The sequence below is a fragment of the Gopherus evgoodei genome, chromosome 3 (assembly GCF_007399415.2).
Source record: "Gopherus evgoodei ecotype Sinaloan lineage chromosome 3, rGopEvg1_v1.p, whole genome shotgun sequence".
NCBI lineage: Eukaryota > Metazoa > Chordata > Testudines > Testudinidae > Gopherus > Gopherus evgoodei.
Genome location: NC_044324.1, coordinates 120,862,696 through 120,883,816, shown reverse-complemented (window position 1 = coordinate 120,883,816; position 21,121 = coordinate 120,862,696). Strand labels below are relative to the sequence as shown.

The window sequence follows — 21,121 nt, the reverse complement described above, 5'->3', positions numbered from 1 at the left end:
GTGGTGCGTGTCCATGTACCAAGGCTAGCATTGATTTCTGGAGCATTGCACTGTGGGTAGCTATCATAGATTATTAGAGTTGGAAGGGACCTCAGAAGATCATCTAGTCCAACCCCCTGCTCATAGCAGAGCCAATCCCCAAATCCCCCCCTCAAGGATTGAGCTTGCAATCCTAGGTTTAGTAGGCCAATGCTCAAACCACTGAGCTATCCCATAGTTCCTGCAGTCTCTCCCGCCCACTGGAATTCTGGGTTGAGATCCCAATGCATGATGGAGCAAAACCAGTGTCGCGGGTGATTCTGGGTAAATGTCGTCACTCAATCCTTCCTCTGTGAAAGCAACGGCAGACAATCATTTTGCACCCTTTTTCCCTGGATTGCCCTGGCAGACGCCATAGCATGGCAACCATGGAGCCCGTTTAGCCTTTTGTCACTGTCACCGTATGTGTTGGATGCTGCTGACAGACACGGTATTGCAGTGCTACACAGCAGCATTCATTTGCCTTCGTAAGGTAGCAGAGATGGTTACCAGCCCTATTGCACTGTCTGCTGCTTTGGAAATTGGCAATGATGGTTACAAGTCCTATTGCACCGTCTGCTGCTGTCATGGGTGCTCCAGGCTGGCCTTGTTGAGATCGGCCGGGGGCACATGGACAAAAATGGGAATGACTCCCTAGGTCATTCCCTTCTTTATGTTTTGTCTAAAAATAGAGTTAGTTCTGCCTAGAATATGGGGCGAGTCTACTAGAGAACCAGAGAGCACAGCCACTCCGGGTCAGAGCCCCAGATATCCCACAGAAATGATGAGCTGCATGCCATTCTAGGGGGTGCCCCTGCAACAACTCCACTCATTGCTTCCCTCCTCCCACACCCCTCCTGGGCTACTGTGGCAGTTATCCCCCCATTTGTGTGATGAAGTAATAAAGAATGCAGGAATAAGAAACAATGACTTTTTAGTGAGATAAAATGATGGGGAGGCAGCCTCCAGCTGCTATGATATTCCAGGCAGAATATCTCCATTACTCATTAAAGGGTGGAGGGGAGAGGAGCACAGCCTCCTGCTGCTATGATTGTCCAGAATCTCCATTAGACAAGAAAAGGGGGTGGGAGAGGAGCTCAGCCTCTAGCTGCTATCATGAGGACAGTTACCAGCCCTATTGCACTATCTGCCAGGACTGAATCTCCAAGAGACAAAGCTTAAGGAAGGGAATGACCGGGAGTCATTCCCATTTTTGCCCAGATACCCCTGGCCGACCTGACTGAGGCCAGCCAGGAGCACTCATGGGCTGATGATGAGGATGGCTATCAGTCATATTGCACCATCTGCCATCGGGGAGAGGAGGGGATGCTGCTGTTTAGCGCTGCAGCACCCCGTCTACCAGCAGCATCCAGTAGACATACGGTGACATTGAAAAGAGGTGAGAAATGATTTTTTTCCCTTTTCTTTGATGGGGAAGGGTGGTAAATTTATAACATATACCCTGAACCACAGGTGACAATATTTTTAATCCTTCAGGCATTGGGAGCTCAGCCAAGAATGCAAATGCTTTTCAGAGACTGCAAGAACTATGGGATAGCTCGAGTCCTCAGTCCCCCCTCTCTCCCTCCATGAGCATCCATTTGATTCTTTGGCTTTCCGTTACGCTTGTCACTCAGCACTGTGTTGAGTCCCTGCTGTGGCCTCTGTCTATCATAGCCTGGAGATTTTTTAAAATTCTTTGGCATTTCGTCTTCTGTAACAGAGCTCTGTAGAACAGATTTGTCTCCCCATACAGCAATCAGATCCAGTATCTCCCATACAGTCCATGCTGGAGCTCTTTTTGGATTTGGGACTGCATCACTACCCATGCTGATCAGCACTCCACGCTGGGCAAACAGGAAATGAAATTCAAAAGTTCCCAGGGCTTTTCCTGTATACCTGGCCAGTGCATCCAAGTTCAGATGGCTGTCCAGAGGGGTCACAATGGTGCACTGTGAGATAGCTCCCGGAGGTCAATACCATCGAATTGTGGCCACACTAACCCTAATTCGAAATGGCAATACCGATTTGAGCGCTACTCCCCTCGTTGGGGAGGAGTACAAATATCGATATTATGAGCCCTTTATATCGAAATAAAGGGCTTCGTTGTGTGGACAGGTGCAGGGTTAATTTGGTTTAACGCTGCTAAATTCAGTATAAATGCGTAGTGTAGACCAGGCCTTATATTTGGGAGATGCATCAGGGAGTGGTATAAGGAGAATCCCTAGCCACCTTGCTAGGGCAATTTTCCATCCTTTTTGCATATTGGAGCAGTGGGGGCTGCCGATTTGGCCAAATTCCATTTCTGGAATTTTCTAACATATTCTTCTCCTCAAATCAATATAAGTTGAGGGTGCTCTGCACCTACACAAGTTGCTTAGCACCTTGATGTCAGCATAGGCTCATTTCTGTTATCAGCACAGTATTATTTTTATATCTTAGCCTTTGTTTTCATTTGATTCCATTGTTAACTTGAGGTTGATTGGCTTAATGACTTGTTCATCTTGCAGATCAGTAAACCAGGCTCTTTGATGCCATATTTCATAAATAAATTTGTGAACACTGAAATAAATAAGTGTATTAAGCATATCAACGAGTGTTCAAGGGATTCAGAAATTTTGTAGACTGATAAACTCTGTTGTTCTGCAGTAATAAAAGCAGGTGTTTCCTTTCAGTTGCCAAGCCTGCTCCCATCTGAGAATCCCAGATAAGTAGTCCAAATTACATCTAAGAAGAAAATTTGCGAGAGCTTAATTACTTTTCATCAGGGTGCCACAAACAATGAAAGGCGGGAAAAAAAAAACAAACCCATTGGAGCTATATTGTAGTCTATTTAATTCTCCTAATTTAAAAACCTGCAGATGCATTCTCTACTTAAAAATAAGCCTTATAGCTTTAGTAGTAAACTAGGATGAATTTCTAATCACCAAATTATATTCCTTCTGCTTGTGGCATTAGATAAAAATAAGCTTCTGTTCTGGAGCGTAAGTAACCTTAACAAGGTTGCTGCTATGTCATTTCAGCAGCATATGTTTTCCCCATTAATCAGCACTTTTCCTGTGTTGGCTTTTGCTCAGATTATGGCTGTTTTATGTGTCTTTATTGATAAAATTGATGTTATCATGCCTGTTAGATCGTAGTTTTCAATGAATAAATCGTACACATTAACAGGTGTGTTGTAAACAAGACACGAGAAGTCATTCTTCCGCTTTACTCTGTGCTGGTTAGGCCTCAACTGGAGTATTGTGTCCAGTTCTGGGCACCGCATTTCAAGAAAGATGTGGAGAAATTGGAGAGGGTCCAGAGAAGAGCAGCAAGAATGATTAAAGGTCTTGAGAACATGACCTATGAAGGAAGGCTGAAGGAATTGGGTTTGTTTAGTTTGGAAAAGAGAAGACTGAGAGGGGACCTGATAGCAGTTTTCAGGTATCTAAAAGGGTGTCATCAGGAGGAGGGAGAAAACTTGTTCACCTCCAATGGTAGAACAAGAAGCAATGGGCTTAAACTGCAGCAAGGGAGATTTAGGTTGGACGTTAGGAAAAAGTTCCTAACTGTCAGGGTAGTTAAACACTGGAATAGATTGCCTAGGGAAGTTGTGGAATCTCCATCGCTGGAGATATTTAAGAGTAGGTTAGATAAATGTCTATCAGGGATGGTCTAGACGGTATTTGGTCCTGCCATGAGGGCAGGGGACTGGACTCGATGACCTCTCGAGGTCCCTTCCAGTCCTAGAGTCTATGAGTCTATGAGTACTGCTGGCAAATCCTTGTATCTTCTTCTTTTACTCCAGCCCTTAGTGTTTCTGCTCATGCTGTCAGTAGTTCAGTGCATCTGGCTGCTTTCACTCAATCCTATTCAAGTGAAGCCTGTCATTGTAAAACTTGATCTGACTGGTCTGCAGACAAATTTTATCAGTAAGTCACCGGCAGAATGGGTCAGGTCTTCAGAGTAAACAATTGCAGCTTTGAAAAAGCTGGGCCTCAATCTGCCAGTTCTACTCCACTTTTTCATTAGATAAGGAGTTATTTTGATTTTTTTTTTATTTTCATGTAAAGTGTATTTAATGGAACACAGGAATTCTCATACCAGATCAGACCAGTGATCTAGATAGTCAAGTATCCTTCAGTGACTAGTACCAGATACTTCAGATGAAGATGAAAGGAAGGAAATATGTGGAATAACCATCACATAAGGGGATATTCTTCCTCCTAATGGTTTGTTTATGCCTGAATCATGAATGTTTATATCCTTTATATTTTTATTATATGTATAATGGGAGGATTCAATTATATTACATAAACTGTCTAATCCTTTTTTGAACCCTGCTAAGCTCTTGGCCTTTGGCAATGAGTTCCACAGGTTGATTATCCTGTGCACAACACCCCCCCACCCCAAAATTTTTCTCCATTTTAAATGTGCTGCCTTTCAATTTCATTGGATATCTCTTTGCTCATGTATCATGAAAGGATTGATAGGATTATCCAATTGACATGGCTGCGCAGAGGTTTAGAGAGCCCTGAGGCAAAATCTGAAACTGAGCCCCTCTTTGCCTCCCCCCCCCAAATTACCACTGAGGAGAAATGGAGGGGGAAGGGGGAGTTGGAGAGCAAGTTTGCTCCATTTTCACCCTGTGGTGGTGGCTCAGATCCTGTCCCAGTTCCCCACTCTGGACATTGTGACCAGGTGCGTGGGGTTATTTGGGTTTGGTCTGGCTGCCCTTCCATCATGATGGAGAGACCTCTGGGCCAAACCCGAGTGGCACTGTGACCCTGCACACTAGGCTGCAGCACCACTTAAATGGAGAGCCCAGGGCAAAATGTCCCTTTTGTCCTCCCTTCCTCAGACGCCTTGCCAATTGGCCTTCTCTATTTCAGTCATTGTTTTATATACCTCTGCCATGTGCTTTCTTATTTGTCTCTATGTCATACTCTACCTACCTCTAAATAGGCCTATTATTTTCAGTCTCCCCTCATATGGAAATATTTTCATAATGCCAATCATTTTTATCTCCTATCTCTGGACCTTTTCAATTTTTCCTGTATCTTTTTAAAAATGGTATGAGCAGGATTGAATGGAGGACTCCAGACGTGTATTTACTATTGATATGTATAATGGTGTTACCATATTTTTAGTATTACTTTAAATGCAGTTATTTATATAGTCTAACGTTGCTTTCTAAACTCCACTTGGAGTAATTTTTCATTTTGCTGTCCACAGTGACACATTGTTTTCTTTTCTGGTTGATTTTAGTTAATTTAGAACCCAGTTTTATATGGGAGTAGTTCATATTATTTATTCCAAGGTGTATTACCACCACTGTTCTGCCTATTTGTTCCACTATGTTTGGTACCTGTGCAATTTTTAACAAACTTCTCTAGTCTTGAATATCCAGAATAATTCTTGGTTGTTTGCAGATTTTGCTCTCTCACTGTTTACCCCCATTTCTTGTGAAAAATGTTGACTGAAAGTCTTGGAGACTGAATTCCTCCATATATCCACATAATAGGTGTAGTGCAGGCAGTGGCATTCCAAGTCAAACCACAGCACAGAGTGTTTCAGTTCTTGGTTGGAGGGAGAGCACATCTAACTATGAGAAAGTAGGTCAGTCATCATACCCTCTCAATCAGTCTTTCTAAATCTGCTGGCTATGAGGAATTAGGTTTTGGAATAGAGCTGCAACAAACAAACAGAAGAAGAAGAAGATGAGTGGTGGAAGCCTAATCACTGGAATCATTTAAAACTAAGATGAATAAAGTAGGAATTAATATATCATAGGAGATAGTCTTCATTGAGATGATCATGGACTAGACCAGTGGATTTAGCTACACTGATGTTAATGGAGTTACTACAGATTTACAGTAGTAGAGTTACTCAGGTTATACGCAGATGTAACCAAGGTTGTAATCCAGCACTGTAGGTCCAAGTCATCTGTGATCTCTGAGATACTGTGCTATAATACAATCTGATAAACAGAAGTTGGTCTAATAAATAATATCAGAAGTGGAGAGCTGGCAGAGATAAGACTTCATGCATATCTAGGCACTGCAGAAGTCTGGTGTAATGCAGACTGGATTATTTCTATTGCTTTTCTTGGAATGTAAAATAATTTTTTCTTTTGCTATAAATATTGTATTCTTAGTCCCTCAGGAATAAAAGCCTTGAGGGAAGGCTTGGTCAACCTGAAGACTATTTTCTTTGTTACCTCAGCTGAATCACGATGCCTTTTTATCTCTATATATTAGTATTCCTCTTGGCATCCTCAGATTCTTATTTTGATCTTCCTTAATCCAAGTGAGGTGGTAGTGCAGTACTTGAGTGGCCAAGTGAAGTGAATTTCAAGTTTCGATGACATTAGATTACATTTTGAGTGGGCCTCAGAGGAAGAATCCACTGCTCTGTGTTCAAAATAATGAACTGACTGATCTGAATGAGATCAGCAATATAAACAAATTGCAGGTTGAGAGTGACTTTATGGCCAATTACCTGTGTGAAGTACTTTGACTCTGGCAAAGTACTGTGCCTTGACCAAAGCTGTCAGCCGTTGGTATAAGCAGACCTTCTGGGATATTGTGCCAGATAATAGATAAACCCCGAAGGCTTGAATCATTCTGTTCTCTACAAGGCCACAGATGCTGGATTGACTGTAAACTGCAGATGGAGATCTGGGATTGAAAGGCACAGTGGTGTGGCTCTTTGGTGGGGAGTGTTTGTCAGAGGGTGGAAATGGATGGCAGGAGAGAGATCACTTGATCATTACCTGTTAGGTTCACTCCCTCTAGGGCACCTGGCATTGGCCACTGTAGGCAGACAGGATACTGGGCTGGATGGACCCAGTATGGCCGTTCTTACGTTCTTAGCTCGAAAGTGGCAATCCACTCTGCAAAAATGTATCAGGACGCTAATTTTTCACTGCTCCAGATTCAGTATGGCCTTATGGTTGAACAAACTATTGCATATATATTGATTACATGAAATAAATATGTGGTTTCAGCTGCCATGATTTAATCAAGACTATAAAGAGTCTTGGAGGAGAATCATCCAAGCACGATATATGTTTGCATAGTTGAAAATAATTAAAGTGTGGAGACAATCAGAAAAGTAACTGTACAAGTGACTTCACAAGGTTCCATGTTTGTTTTTTATGAGTGATGATTCCCCATTGGTTGCCTCAGTTTACAGATCAAAAGGATGCTTTAGTCTGCATGAAGGGGATGTTAATGTTAGTCCTCACTAGTGTGTCCTGCACTTACTGGCCCATGTGTACCCTCCTGCCATCCACTAGAACAGCAGTTCTCAAACTGTATGTCGGGACCCCAAAATGGGTCGGGACCCTGTTTTAATGGAGTCACCAGGGCTAGCGTTAGACTTGCTGGGACCAAAGACAATGCCCAAGCCCCACCACCCAGGGCCAAAGCCGAAGCCAGAGGGCTTCAACCCTGGGTGCTCGATTACAGGCCCCCAGCCTGTGTCTGAAGCCCTTGAGCTTCGGCCCTCCAATTCAGGGTGGTGGGACTTGGGTAGGCTCAAACTTTAGTCTTCACTTCTAGTGTCATGTAGTAATTTTTGTTGTCAGATGGGGGTTGCGGTGCAATGAAGTTTGAGAATCCCTGCACTAGAAGTTCCTTAGTATACACAAAGGTACTACTTTTTGAAACAGGAGTACATTGGCGTGCACTGGGGAACTTTTAGGGTCCACACAGGCCAGTCAGTGCACAACAGGCTAGTGCAGACTAACACCTCTCTGGTGTGGCCTGAAGCAATGTGTAGAGAAGCCCTTAAACACTGAACCCTAAGTGACTTGCCCAAAGTCACACAGGGTATCTGTGTCTGAGATGGGATTTGAGCACGTCTTCTGAGTCCTTATGTAGTGTTTTAGTCTTAGCCCTTGTCCACACTACAAAATTAAGTCGACTTTATCTAATTCGACCTTGAGCCCCCAAATTAATGAAGTCGATTGTGATGTCCTGTGACGCACAAGACTCCAGGGTTAAAAATATTTCCTGGCTCTTGGGGAGAATGATCCACCACTCGCCTGTCTCCCATTCTTCTCCTCCTCCTCTTCCTCCTCCACCACGTCATCCTCCTTGTTGTCCCTAGACTCACACACCAGTGAGCTGTCCATGTTGCTTGTGGGGGTCACCCCCAAGAATCACATGCAGCTCATTGTAGAACCGGTACATGTGGGGTTCAGCACCAGAGCGACTGTTCACCTCCCTTGCCTTCTGGTACACTTGGCAAAGTTCTTTTATTTTCACATGCACTGCTGTGTGTTCCTCTTGTAGACCTTCTCCCCCATTCCCTGAGCGATCTTTAAATAGATGTCAGCATTTCTTCTGCTGGATTGGAGCTCTACCTGCACAGACTCTTCTCCCCATACAGCGCTGAGATCCACCACCTCCTGTGCAGACCAGGCTGGGGCGTGTTTGGGGCATGTAGGCTCCATGATCAGCTGTGCTCAAGCTGGCATGCTCCCAATGCTGGTCAAACAGGAAATGGGAAATCAGAAATTCCCGGGGTTTTAGCAGGGAAAGGGCTGTTTTCTGTTTACCTGGCTGCAGTGTTGAGAATGATCTCCAGAATGGTCACATATGAGCATTGTCGGACACCACCTGGAGGCCAATTAAGTCAAATTACACAATGCTGCGCCTGCACTACCTTGCAGTCGGCCCATGGAAATCAAACTAAGCGCTGCAGAGGTGGATTACAGAAGTCAACATCAGAGGTAACTTAGGTCGACGTAAAGGACACGGTAATGTAGACACATACATTAACAGGTCACCTTAAGGTAGCTTCCTTCAACCTAACTCTCTAGTGTAGACCAGGCCTTAGTGAAACACAGTGCACAGAAACACTGAGTAAGAAAGGGCCATTTTTACTCTGAGAGACAAGACTGGTAGGGTAATATCTTTTATTGGACCTTCTTCTGTTGATGAAAGAGCCGAGACACAGAGTGTGTCTCTTTCACCAATGCGAGTTGATCCAATAAAAGATATTGCCTCTCCCACCTGGTCTTGCTAATGTCCTGGGACCAACACAGCTACAACAATACAGCAAACAACATTTTTGCATTGACATATTCTACCTATAATTTCACTTTAAAAAACCAATGTGTCATACTTTTTTAGGAAGAGAAAGGGATTAATGGTGGAAATGATCTTACATTTACATATCCCCTATAATCTGTAAATGTTTTTCAAACTTTATGGAAGGGTTACTTAATCTATCATGGAAAAGTAATCACTTCTGGAGCTGGAAGGCAGCAACTGTTGAACAGCTCACAGCTGAAAATGAGGAGGTCCCTCACCACCAGTATTAACCAGTCCAAACCTGGTTACCTAGTGAAATAAAGTGGCAACTTCCAGAAGGAAACAAGTTCATTTTTTAAAAAAGGGCATAATTTTTGGTAAGGGAAGTGAAACTGTGAAAGGATCGTTCCTAGCATTACAATTCTTTAGCTTCCATTATCTATCATTCAGTTGTGAGGAATATCTGGGGTGAATATATAGAATACAATTACTGAACTGTTCATCAATTTCTGCAGATTGTATTTGAACTAAAACCCTCTTTTAAGTGAAGAGAAAATAAAGAAATGAACTTGATAAAGCTGAATGAAAGCCCAGGCACCAAAGAATGAAATAATCATAATTAGATCTCTTAAATAAACTGACTAAATAAACAAATCTACTTGGTGTTACTGTGCACTGCATGTTATCTATAATGAATGCTATCCTGATAAAAGAACAATTAAACCCAATTAAGTAATACATGCACTGTATACCAAGGCTTTATAGCCATTACTGGTAAACAGAGGAGGGAAGACCAGAAGCCAAATCCTGACCCTATTGACTTCAGTGGCAAAACTCCTGGAGCTGGTCTCAAGGAACCAGTTCATAAGAGTCATCTGATCTAAATCCAGGCAGGTGACCGCCCTAGTCTTCACTCTGCTCTATGTACTGCCATTTTCCTCCATTCCATTGAATGGAAATATGATGATGTTCAATGGTAAAGCCACCAGATGATTCACTAATTGTGAACTCAGGCACAATAGGGACTCTAGAAGGTCCAAAAGTTCTGGTGGACAGTCTCAAAGCACCTGGTAGATAATCTGGATGTAGAATATGTTTCATCCACAGATTTTCATCTGCATGTATGCTGGATAAGCATAGGGAACAATTTCTAAGGTAGTGTTTTCTCTGTAGCCCAATTTATATATTGCATTATTGGTCAAAGGCAGGGGTGGGCAAACTTTTTGGGCCGAGGGCCACATCTGGGTGGGGAAATAGGATGCAGGGCAAGGTCAGGGGGTTGGGGTAGGGGAGGAAGGGAGTGCAGAGTGTGGGAGGGGGTGCAGTGTGAAAGAAGGGACTCAGGGCAAGGGATTGGGGCAGAGGAGGGGTACGGAGTATATGAGAGGGCTCAGGGCAGGGGGCTGGGGTGCAGGAGAGGTGCAGGGTGTGGCAGGGGGCTCTTTAACAGGGGTGCAGGACGCATCAGAGAGCTCATGGCAAGGGATTGAGGTGCAGGAGGGGTGTAGGGTGTATAAGGGGGCTTAGGATAGGGAGTTTGGGGTGGGGTACAAGAAGGGTTCGGGCTCTGGCCCTGATGACCTCAAGTGGCTCTGGGGTGGCTCCCTGCATGCCTACCCTGTCCGCAACTCCATGCTGCTCCAGGAAGCACTGCAGCCAGTGGGGAAGAGCGGGCAGAGGGCTCTGTATGCACTGCCCTTGCCATGGTTCCCCATTCTTGGCCAATGGGAGCTGTACTGGGGTGGGGGGTGTGCCTTGAGGCAAGGGCAATGCATGGAGCCCTGTGTCCCCCCACCTGGGAGCCTCAGGGGTGTGGTGCCAGTGGCACTGCGAGCCGGATCCAAAGCCCCGAGGGGCCGACTCTGGCCCATGGGCTGTAGTTTATCCACCCCTGATCTAAGAACTCTAGTCCCTCCTGGTTAAATTATCTGCTAGAATCTACACTTCTGTCCCCTGGAAGAGATGATAACTCTGTACATTAGTTGATTGCCAAATCCTAAAACATTGGGGGTTTATTTTATGAATGTACTGAACTCTCAGGAAAACTGTGAAGAAAAATACCTGGTGCTCTGGTCCTCAGAGAACACATTTGTCTTCTTATCATGTACCATGAATTGGTATAGGGAGAGGAGTCACAAAGGTGGCATTAAGCCACCATTTTGCTCTCCCAATCATGGGGTCATCCAGGCACTGATCTAGTCCTTGGAGAAAATTAGCTGCTTCAATTTATACTGACAACCAAGAGCCCTAAGGGGCCATGATGATAGTGACAGATCTCAAATGTGTAAGCAAGTCCTGACTAGGTCCCTTTTTCTGTACAATATCCCTTATGCAAGTGGAAGGTGGGGTGGTGTAGCAGTGACTACGGTGGGTCTGTGTAGTTTTAGAAATGAAGGGATTGTAATCCTGACCATCTCATTTCAACTCTTTTCCCCTTCACCCAGATACCTTGGAAATGTAAAGTATGAAGAACAGGCATTAGAACAAAAGAAGTGACAAGTGAAATGAATTTTCTGTGGTATAAATGCTAGCTTCCCATTCCCAGAGCTGACATGTTAAAGCTGTCGAGAGTTCTTCCACTGCATCATCTACCACTGAGGGGAAGGAAAGCCATCACATTGTAGGCCAGGGCATTTATATGGAGCACTTTAACTGTCTCCCTAATGCTGAATCAAATGAACTGTGTCTATCCAAACAAGCTCACACACATAGTGACCTGGGAGAAACTGCTATCATAAGTTAAACTGACAATCCTCAAGATACAACTTCTGCCTAATAAATGTGCCCCAATGAACCATTTTTATTAGTTCTTTATAAACTTGGGAGATGTGGCCCTGCTGTAAAAACAGAATTTTAAAATCACACTCTTCATCTTATATTAAGAGAGGTGCCTTGATTGTATCCTCTTCAAGGCAGGGACTGTATGTTCCCATATGTTTAATTGGTGCCTAGCATATTGTGGGTGCTAGCAGAACACAGTTATAAGGAATACAAGCCGACGACACTGAATTCAGCTTTCTAGCAATCCTACAGTAGTAGTCTGCATGCTGTAATCATTATCAAAGGCCCATTTGCAGAACCTTTACTGACCATTTATTCCTGGGGGTAGCACCATCACATTTAAGGGGCGGGTATTTGCGTGAGAATTTAATGATACTACTCATGTGAATATACGCTCGTTTGTGGGAGCAAGGACTCCACAGTCTGGCCCCAAATGATTAGAATTTGCAAAAAGCTGTGGGCTGTACATCGTTGGCCCATTTCATTTCTGAAGCACTTATGTGACAGCTGCTGTCTTGGCCAACACACTGGGCTGAAAACAGAGCTGAAAGCATGAGTGGCTACAGCTTGAACTAAAGGGCCAAGGCTCTTTAGGTGGGTGCTGTAACAATTCATATCCTCTGTGGACTGGTGCAAAGTGGGACTTGTAACACACACTCACTAGTGGGCTACATTTACTTTCATCATAGGTTGAAAGGAGTCATGGAAGCCGATGCCATATTTTTTTTTTGCTGTGAATAACCAAGGGCCTGATTTGCAAAATTACAGGTGCAACTGTGTGCCTACTTTGTGTGTGTGGTTACTGTATCTGCCTATGCAATTAGGATATTTGTATGTGCCAGAGACCAGGTAAGTGTGTAGCTGATGAGTTAAACATGTAAATACTCTATTAGGGATGCAATCACATTAATTGCATGTGCAAATTAGGCACCCACTTCTGTGCTTTATTTTGTTTATGTACCAAAGCTTGCTAAGGCATATAATAGTTTTTATGATCATTAGTGATGGGAAAACCACAGAAGGTTTGGAGGTTTGGTTTGTCTAAGTACGAAGAGGTGTGTCTGTTTATACAAATTATCCAATCCTCTTGAGTTTTCTCGCAGAATTTCTGGTTCTTCCAGCTTCCAGGGAGCCCAAACTAGTTCACATTTCTGTAGCTAGTCCTGGCTGGACTCCAGAATTGCAGAGGCACATGGGGAAGAAGTAATCCAAACTCTTTTGATTATCACAGAAAATATGGCTCAGGCTGGTGGTGGCTTAACCTGATCTGATTTGCCTGCTGTGATGGCAGTAGCTATAAAACAACAATTGTTATATGACTTACAGTTTATTACTGTCACATTCCACATGGTGAAGTGAATTTGGCCACATGCGCTGGATTTAGAGTTTGGTTCTTAAATACAACATTATGGGTTAAATTGTAATAAAACAAGAAGCTTTTCATCACCTGACACAAAATGGGTGTGTTTAACAACGTATCTCACGTGCTGTCCAGGTTTTGAACTGGAATGCCTTTTAAACTGACAGAAAATGTGAGTTTTGTGCAGGGGTGGGGAGTTCCTTTGCTGAAAGTGCTTAATGAACTATGCTACAATTTTTTTCAATGCTAGGATTCTGCCAAACATCTGGCTGGGAAGTTGCCCTCGGCAAGTGGAGCATGTAACCATCAAGCTAAAACACGAACTGGGTGTTACGGCTGTAATGAACTTCCAGACTGAGTGGGACGTTGTTCAGAATTCCTGGGGCTGCAACCGCTATCCAGAACCCATGAGCCCAGAGGTCCTTATGAAACTATATAAAGAGGAAGGCCTTGCTTATGTCTGGATGCCAACCCCAGACATGAGCACTGAAGGTAATATTCAAACCTGTCTTACAACTGGATAAGTAATAAGAAAACCTTTCAATGACATGATTACATTGCTTTAGTGTTGTTTTTTTCTGAATAGCTTCTGTTTATTATTAGTGTGATTGTAATTGGAACTTTGTTGTGTTGTTCCTAATGAATTCTGTACACTTTGTCATATGCAGAGAGGTCATCCAAACGATTTCTGATACATATCTTCTGCTCTCAGTATATCCCCATCCCCTCCAAAAATTGGTGACTGCTTGAAAACCTTTTCTTTCAGCACTTAGTGCGAATGCAAATTCATCAGGTTGATGACAATTGGCTTGTACATCAAGACTCTGAAATTGCCATAACTGCTGGTTTTAACCAAAGAGGCAGTGCTAGGTAAACTACTTCACCTCCCTTAGTACACCACTCTCTCTTTGCGGTCGTGTGGCAGCCTATTGAGCCACTGTACTGTCACATACATAATTTGCAATCATATAGGGAATGCATAGCACGCCAACTTGTAACATAAATTAGGATATGTTATTTGGCTGTTACAATCTTTGGTTCCTTGATAAAAATAGATTAAGTGATAAGAAACCATGTATAAGCAAGAGGTTGGAAAACTTGAGTGGTTTGCCACACTAGAAAATATACAGGATAATTTTTAATACAGAGAAATATTGGTGTCACAGACAGAGAACTGTCATGTCAGTTACATGCATCAAGAGAGGCAGGAGACTTGAAAGAAAAATGAAATCAAGAATATGGATTGGCTTGGTGTTAATGCTCAGCTATGCCATGGAAAAAAGGGAGGGTTTGAGTCTTGTAGTCTCACTCCTTGGACTGATGGGGCTGGGAGTTCTCGACTCTTGAGGGGAAAAGATTTCATATTGTTCAACCATGCTGATGAATTTTAAAGGAAATCCCATCTAGTCCTCCATGCCTAGTGATCCTCAACATGGAGCTATGGGAGGTGGCAGCATATGCACATAGTTGAAGAAAATGGGTCATGAGAACCTCATGGTTCCAGCCGTACCAATTTCACGCCCCCCCCACTACACATGCACACTCCAGTTTGTCAGTAGGAGTTTTGCCATTTATAGGCCCTAAAAATATATAAGTAGAGAGAGGTGTGTGATTAGGAAGATTTCTTTGTTACTTAATGTTCAGAATTGAGCATGATATGAAAAGTATGTCAGTGCTCTACACAGAATGTTCCAGTAGATTGCTAATATACTATGATGGCAAAATACACCTCTACCCTGATATAATGCTGTCCTCGGGAGCCAAAAAATCTTACCACATTATAGGTGAAACTGAGTTATTTCAAACTTGCTTTGAATGCGCAGCCCCACCCCCCAGAGCACTGCTTTACCGCGTTATATCCGAATTCGTGTTATATCGGGTCACGTTATATCGGGGTAGAGGTGTATAACATTTTCGCAGGAGAGATTTGTGAATGCAGCTAATTTTGCACATTTCTAAAATTGAGACAGAGACATGGGTTTATGGAGATGCTCTTGTCCCCATCATTTTGGATAAAATGTAAAGTATATTTTCCATATTCTTATTTTAAATTGGGCATATAAAAATACAGTTATAGTTCAGTTAAAAGTTGATTTTTGGATGGGAGGAAACAGTGTTCAGATTAAATACTATACAGCATCCATATCTGAACTGATGACAAACACCATCTTTGTTTTGGCAATGAATTCATTTAATACCTTAATTAGCTGAACTTAAAGTATATTTCATATAAAGTAACCATACTATTACATAAATCAAGTTAGTACCTATTTTTCTTATCACTCTGTGGACCAATTCTGCCTCTAAATTGGTTGAAACATTTATACTTCTCATATAAGTTGTTATTTTTTTAATTATTCTTTGAATGAGACAAGAAATGAAAGGAATCTGGATGGCTTTGCAAACACCATATGACAAAAGCATTTCACTTCTGGCTCTACTGTTTTAACATAATCTATGGTGGTCTGTGAAATAAAATTGGTTGCCTCAACTCAGTCTGTACTGGGCAGTGGGCCATATAAAAGTAACCTATGGTGGTTCTCAACCAGGGGTATGTGTATCTCTGTGGGTATGCAGAGGTCTTCCAGGGGGTACTCAACTCATTTAGATCAGTGTTTCTCAACCAGGGGGTTGCAACCCCCAGGGGGGTCATGGGACAGGTTTAGAGGGTGTTGCAAGTGCAGGGCCAGCGTTAGGGGGGTGGCAAGCAAGGCAATTGCCTGGAGTCTCATGCCACAGGGGACCCCTGCAAAGCTAAGTTACATGCATCAGCCCAGGATGGTGGGGCTCAGGCTTCAGACAAGGTTCACAAATGAAAAACAGGCGCAAGTATCACACTGAAATGTATGTACAATATTTGTATTCCAAACAATTTATTTTATAATTGTATGGTAAAAATGAGAAAGTAAGCAACTTCTGTATTTTTGTCTGATTTTGTAAGGAAGTAGTTTTTAAGTGAGATGAAACTTGGGGGTACACAAGACAAATCAGACTCCTGAAAGGAGTACAGTAGTCTGGAAAGACTGAGAACCACTGATTTATAAACACGTTTTACTGCAGATCACCATTTGTTTCCAAAGAAGGTCCTAGGTCCAAGTTATATGGACTTTTGTATTACCTGGACCTATTACTTAGCAAAATGTGAGGGTTGAATGTCATTTAGGAAAACTGACACTATAGTTTCACATGTAGGCCGTGATTTACAACAGAGATTGGTGATTTTGGGTGCTCAACCAGATGGGGCCTGATTTTTAGGAAGTGCTTCGTGTCCACCCTTTTAAAATCAAGCCTCTGTAAGGCATCTCAGTGTGGACACCCAAAATCGCTAGTCGCTTTTGGAAATCTTAGGCCTAGCCTATGCAAAAGGGTACTTAATTTCTGACAGTGCAGAAAACCTATGTAGACATTTATATTCTCCTACCAGAAAAAGAAGAGAAACTAGCTTTAATAGATTTCTCTTTGCCTGCCACTATGATTTCACAGTATGGCAGAATAGAGAAATATAGTGTTAACAGTGAGCCTCCCTTTCTTGTGTTCATGGGAATGTGCCCTGTTTTCAATCCTAGGAAGAATACAGATGTTGCCTCAGGCTGTCTGTCTCCTGCACGGGCTGCTAGAGAATGGACACATCGTCTACGTACATTGCAATGCTGGTGTTGGCAGGTCTACAGCCGCAGTCTGTGGCTGGTTAAAGTATGTGATGGGATGGAACCTAAGGAAAGTGCAGTACTACGTGGCCTCCAGGAGACCTGCTGTCTACATAGATGAGGAAGCTCTGGCTCGTGCTGAAGATGATTTCTATCAGAAATTTGGCCCGCTTCGCTACTCATGCAAACCTTAGTGGTAGGAAAGCTGATTGGAGGAGGGGAGAGATTCCTTGCAGTGTTGCCAACCCCAGGCATTCAAAATTCGTAGTCAGACCACCCAAATTCATGTGTGTGAGTGAGAAAGTGTGTGAAAAATCGTGAGATTTCAAAACAATAATTAGTTTAGTCTTTTTTTATTTGCCTTCTGTTTTTCAGCCTTTGGGGTTCGTTTTCAAACTTTTCTCCGCAACCAGGTGGGTTAGGAACTTACTTTGCAAAACAAAAGCTGAGATTCTCGTGTACTCATGTTACTCCAGGAGCTGGGACAAATATCACAAGATACAACCATGTGAGATGGCAAGACTCTGGTAGGAAGAAGATGGAGCAATGCGGAAGGGCTATGTAAAGAAATAAAAGTCAATGGTGTGGGGGTTTTGTTTTTTTCTGGCTTGGGTAGTCAAGGTTGTTTGACCGTTTCAGGTACAGCCTTCTGTTTTGGTGTGTTTATGAAGATGTTTCTAATGAAATGGTCTGACTGAGAAGCAGAAGAAGGCATTTGATTTATGCAGTTGTGTTTCTGTAACAAACAAGTTAAATTCAGTTCATTAGGCAAGAGCTGCCCTTTCTCTCGCGTTTAGGTTTATAGTTAATGTGATTTAGTAAAATTTACTGCTGTACTTTGTTATGGTGCTGAGGGTATTGTAGATGCTGTGCAGAAAGGTGGGGAAAAGTTCCGCTTATGCATATTTAATCTACTGCAAGGCAGAACTCTTGGTTTATTAGATTATCCTAGAGTAAGATTTCTGGGGCAGGGACTGTTTTTGTTTTCCTCATCTGTACAGTGCCTGACGCAGAGCCATGATCCTTGATTAGGGCCTCTTGGTGCTACCACAAGATAAATAACAATAAAGAAAATTGAGTTAAAGCAGAAGATATGGGAGGTGGCCTGGTGAGCCTATATGCAGGCTGTGCTGTTGAGTTTAGAGTCCGAGGTGCAGTGTCCGTCTCATTCCCCTACTTGGTGTTGCCTGGAAGTTCTGCAATAGCAATTATCTCTTGCTCCTGTAGAAGACAAGTGCTTCCACTGCTGCTCAGATGTCGCTGTCCCGTTACCTAAACTAGGAAGGGCATCATTAGCCTCCAGAGTCCAAACAAGCCCCATTCAGCCAAAAATAGGTGCTGCAACTCATGACCTTGAGGTGAGGAAGTGGAGAAATTCCTCCTCTGAGGGTCTGATTGGGTGGGAGAATTGCTTGTTAAGGATACAAAAATTAAAAAACTAATTTCTAGAGGCAGGTGGCTGAACTAAATCCCTTTTCCAGTTATTTTTAGAAAAATTATTTATCTATATAGAGATTTATTCCGTGATAAAGAGGTGTTAAGAGACACATGACCTTAATAATAAGAAAGTCCTACTACTGGAGACTTGTTAGCGATCTCCCTGTTACAATATGATGGGCACTGTTCACGGAGAATGTCCATCATAATATATTTTGCTTTATCTTTTACCCCTCAGATGTGAAGAAGCTACTGGAAGTTATTTTAAATGTATGTATTTGATCATCACTTTATTTCTGATTTCTATTTTGAAATAATGTATGTCACCAGTTAGATACTGGATGAAACTATAGCCCAATGTTAAATAAAAGCCTTATGGCACTTCCATAAGTGGGTGTTTTCTCATGTGTTTTGCTCACATTTGTTATTTGTACTCAAGAGCGGACAGTAGCCATTAGAACCATAATTGTTTGTTTCTAGTTTCCCCTGGTCTGACTGGAACAAGAATGGGTTTTGTATCTATGTGCCTGACCTTGTGAACTAAAGGGTGTTGATGATGCCCATCCTACTCACAGAACACAAGAGTATGTCAAAATGCAACTCAGCTAGTGACATACACTTAAGATTAGAATGTGACTTTAGGCACAGTCCTGAGCAAGCAGTGGTGCCCTGGGGATACTCTGCGTGGGAGTAACTCACACCTGACTCCTGATTCCTCCTCTTCTTCCAATTTGCTCTTAGGGAGGTAGTTATTTACCAGTGGCCTATACCAGCAGTAAATTACACGCTATCCATGCTGGCTTAGCTATGGTGTCAGGTGAGTAAAGGAAGTGGGTCAATTCTTTGCTGCTCCCCAACTCATTCTCTGCCTCTTGCTGACCACTAACTCTGGGGAGGGAGGGAGCAGGCAAGTAGCCCTGCTTCCTACTATGTGCCTGGCCCCAAGATCTGGGTAGCCAGGGGTGAAAGTAACTTAAAGGACTTATCGATACTCTGGAGTCCTTAGGAGGAAGCGAGGCCTCAACAGGAAGAGGCGTGACCTCTACAGGAAGAGGTAGGGCCTTTAAATACCTGGGTGCTTTAAATCAGGATTTAAAGGGCCTGGGGCTGGGGCTGTGGTAGCAGCAGCTGGTAGCTCCAGACACTTTAAATCATCCCTGGAGCCCTGGGGAGGTGGCGATGGGACTCTGGCAGTTATTGGGCCAGGGTGGTAGTGGCTGTTGCAGCCCCGGACCCTTTGAATAGCTGCTGGTGCCCATCACTGCTATCCCAGGGCTCCAGCAGGCCCCAGGCATGATTTAAAGGGCCTGGGGGCTAGCAGCTACAGGAGCCACGGACCCTTTAAATCGTCCCCGGAGCCCTGCTGCTGGAGCCCTGGGGAGGCAGCTGCAGGTCTCCGGTGGCTATTTTAAGGGCCAGGGCTGTAGCAGCTGCCATAGCCCTGGATCCTTTAAATAGCCACCGGAGCCCCGCCACCATTACTCCAGGGCTCCAGGGACGATTTAAAGGGCCTGGAGTAGTAGCTGCAGCAGGCGCCCTGGGCCCTTTATATCGCCGCCTGAGCCCCGCCACTGCTTCCCCAGGGCTCCAGCAGTAGAGCTCTGGCAGCAATTTAAAGGGCCCGGGGCTCCAGCCACTGGGGGCCCCAGGCCCTTTAAATAGCTGCCAGGGGAAGCCAATCCGCCCCAGTACGGCGAACTGGCTTACTTTCACCTCTGTGGGTAGCCCATGCAAAAGGGGCTTCTCACTCCTTACAGTGATTACATTTGTAATTGTTGCAGGCGAAGGCTAATTGAATTGTATACTTCAGGGCATCCACTGTTTGGCAACAGGAGCCAGCCAGGAATAGCCCATGTCGTGCAGATCTGACATACAAGTTGTACTACGTTGTGTTCCATGTCTTTTTGGACAAGAACGTCAGTAATTTAATATCCAGTGGATATCGTCAACATCAAAGAGCTGCAAATAGCAAAGAAATCGTAGTGCTACATACATGATGGTTCCAGACTAATACTTCTATTTTTAAACACTGATGAGGCACTGAGATACAGTGTGATGGGGGCATGCAGTAGGTGGATTACATAAATAGATTAGACAGATGAAACCAGCCTGCCAAAAATGTATTATTAAATGGCACAAAGGAATCCCGAGGGTTGTAGCCCACAGTACATAATCTGTAACATACCCATTTGTCACATTGTCCCCAGAGCACTGATTCCTGCCTCCCTATTGAAAGCCACTCTACTAGGTAACACTAATTGAAAGTCCTGCCTGTCAAATGCAATCAGTAAGCACCAGACATTTAAATAATAAAGAGCCCATTGCAAAAGGCTACAGCAACACGAAAGCAAAGGTTTCAAAGTGTTCAGTTTTTCCAGCTGCATAATGACATGATAAACCTGTATCTAATGATTACCTATTAAAATTTTAATCTGAAATGTGTTCTTGTGCTGATTGGATCATACTAAACTGTTTATGCAATTTGAGTGAAAGGATGAGGGCATTGCTGCCGTTAATATGCTTGTATATTTCCTCTTGAGAGTGGCACCTTTATGGCTAGACTATATTTAGAAGAGAATAACTCCTAAGAAGGGAATTAAGAATTGATAAACTGCAGTAGTTATTTTAAAGTGGGCAAAATAAATCAAAGTAGTGTACAAGGACAAAGAGGGAAAAGCGATGCAAGAGCTCATATAGGTCATCATCACTGGAAGGTATCATTGGGGAAAACAGATGTCAATTAAAATTGGCACATCAAGTATTCGGTGCCCAGGTAGAAATAAAGCCCTCATATTATTTTATCTAGTTTAATTGAAAAAGCAAATGGAATTTGCTGAATGAACCAGGGCCAT

The 21,121-nt window shown here is 43.3% G+C and overlaps 1 protein-coding gene across 2 annotated transcripts in view; it reads left to right on the top strand.

Moving 5' to 3' along the window:
• Positions 1 to 18,674, top strand: part of EPM2A (EPM2A glucan phosphatase, laforin) — a 55,723-nt gene extending 37,049 nt beyond the window's left edge. For both annotated transcript variants that reach the window (XM_030556499.1, XM_030556500.1), the window contains exons 3-4: positions 13,436 to 13,677; positions 16,752 to 18,674. In XM_030556499.1, coding sequence (XP_030412359.1) covers positions 13,436 to 13,677; positions 16,752 to 17,026 — 517 coding nt within the window. In that variant the 3' untranslated portion in view covers positions 17,027 to 18,674. The remainder of the gene's footprint in view (positions 1 to 13,435; positions 13,678 to 16,751) is intronic.
• The last annotated feature ends 2,447 nt before the right edge of the window (positions 18,675 to 21,121 follow it).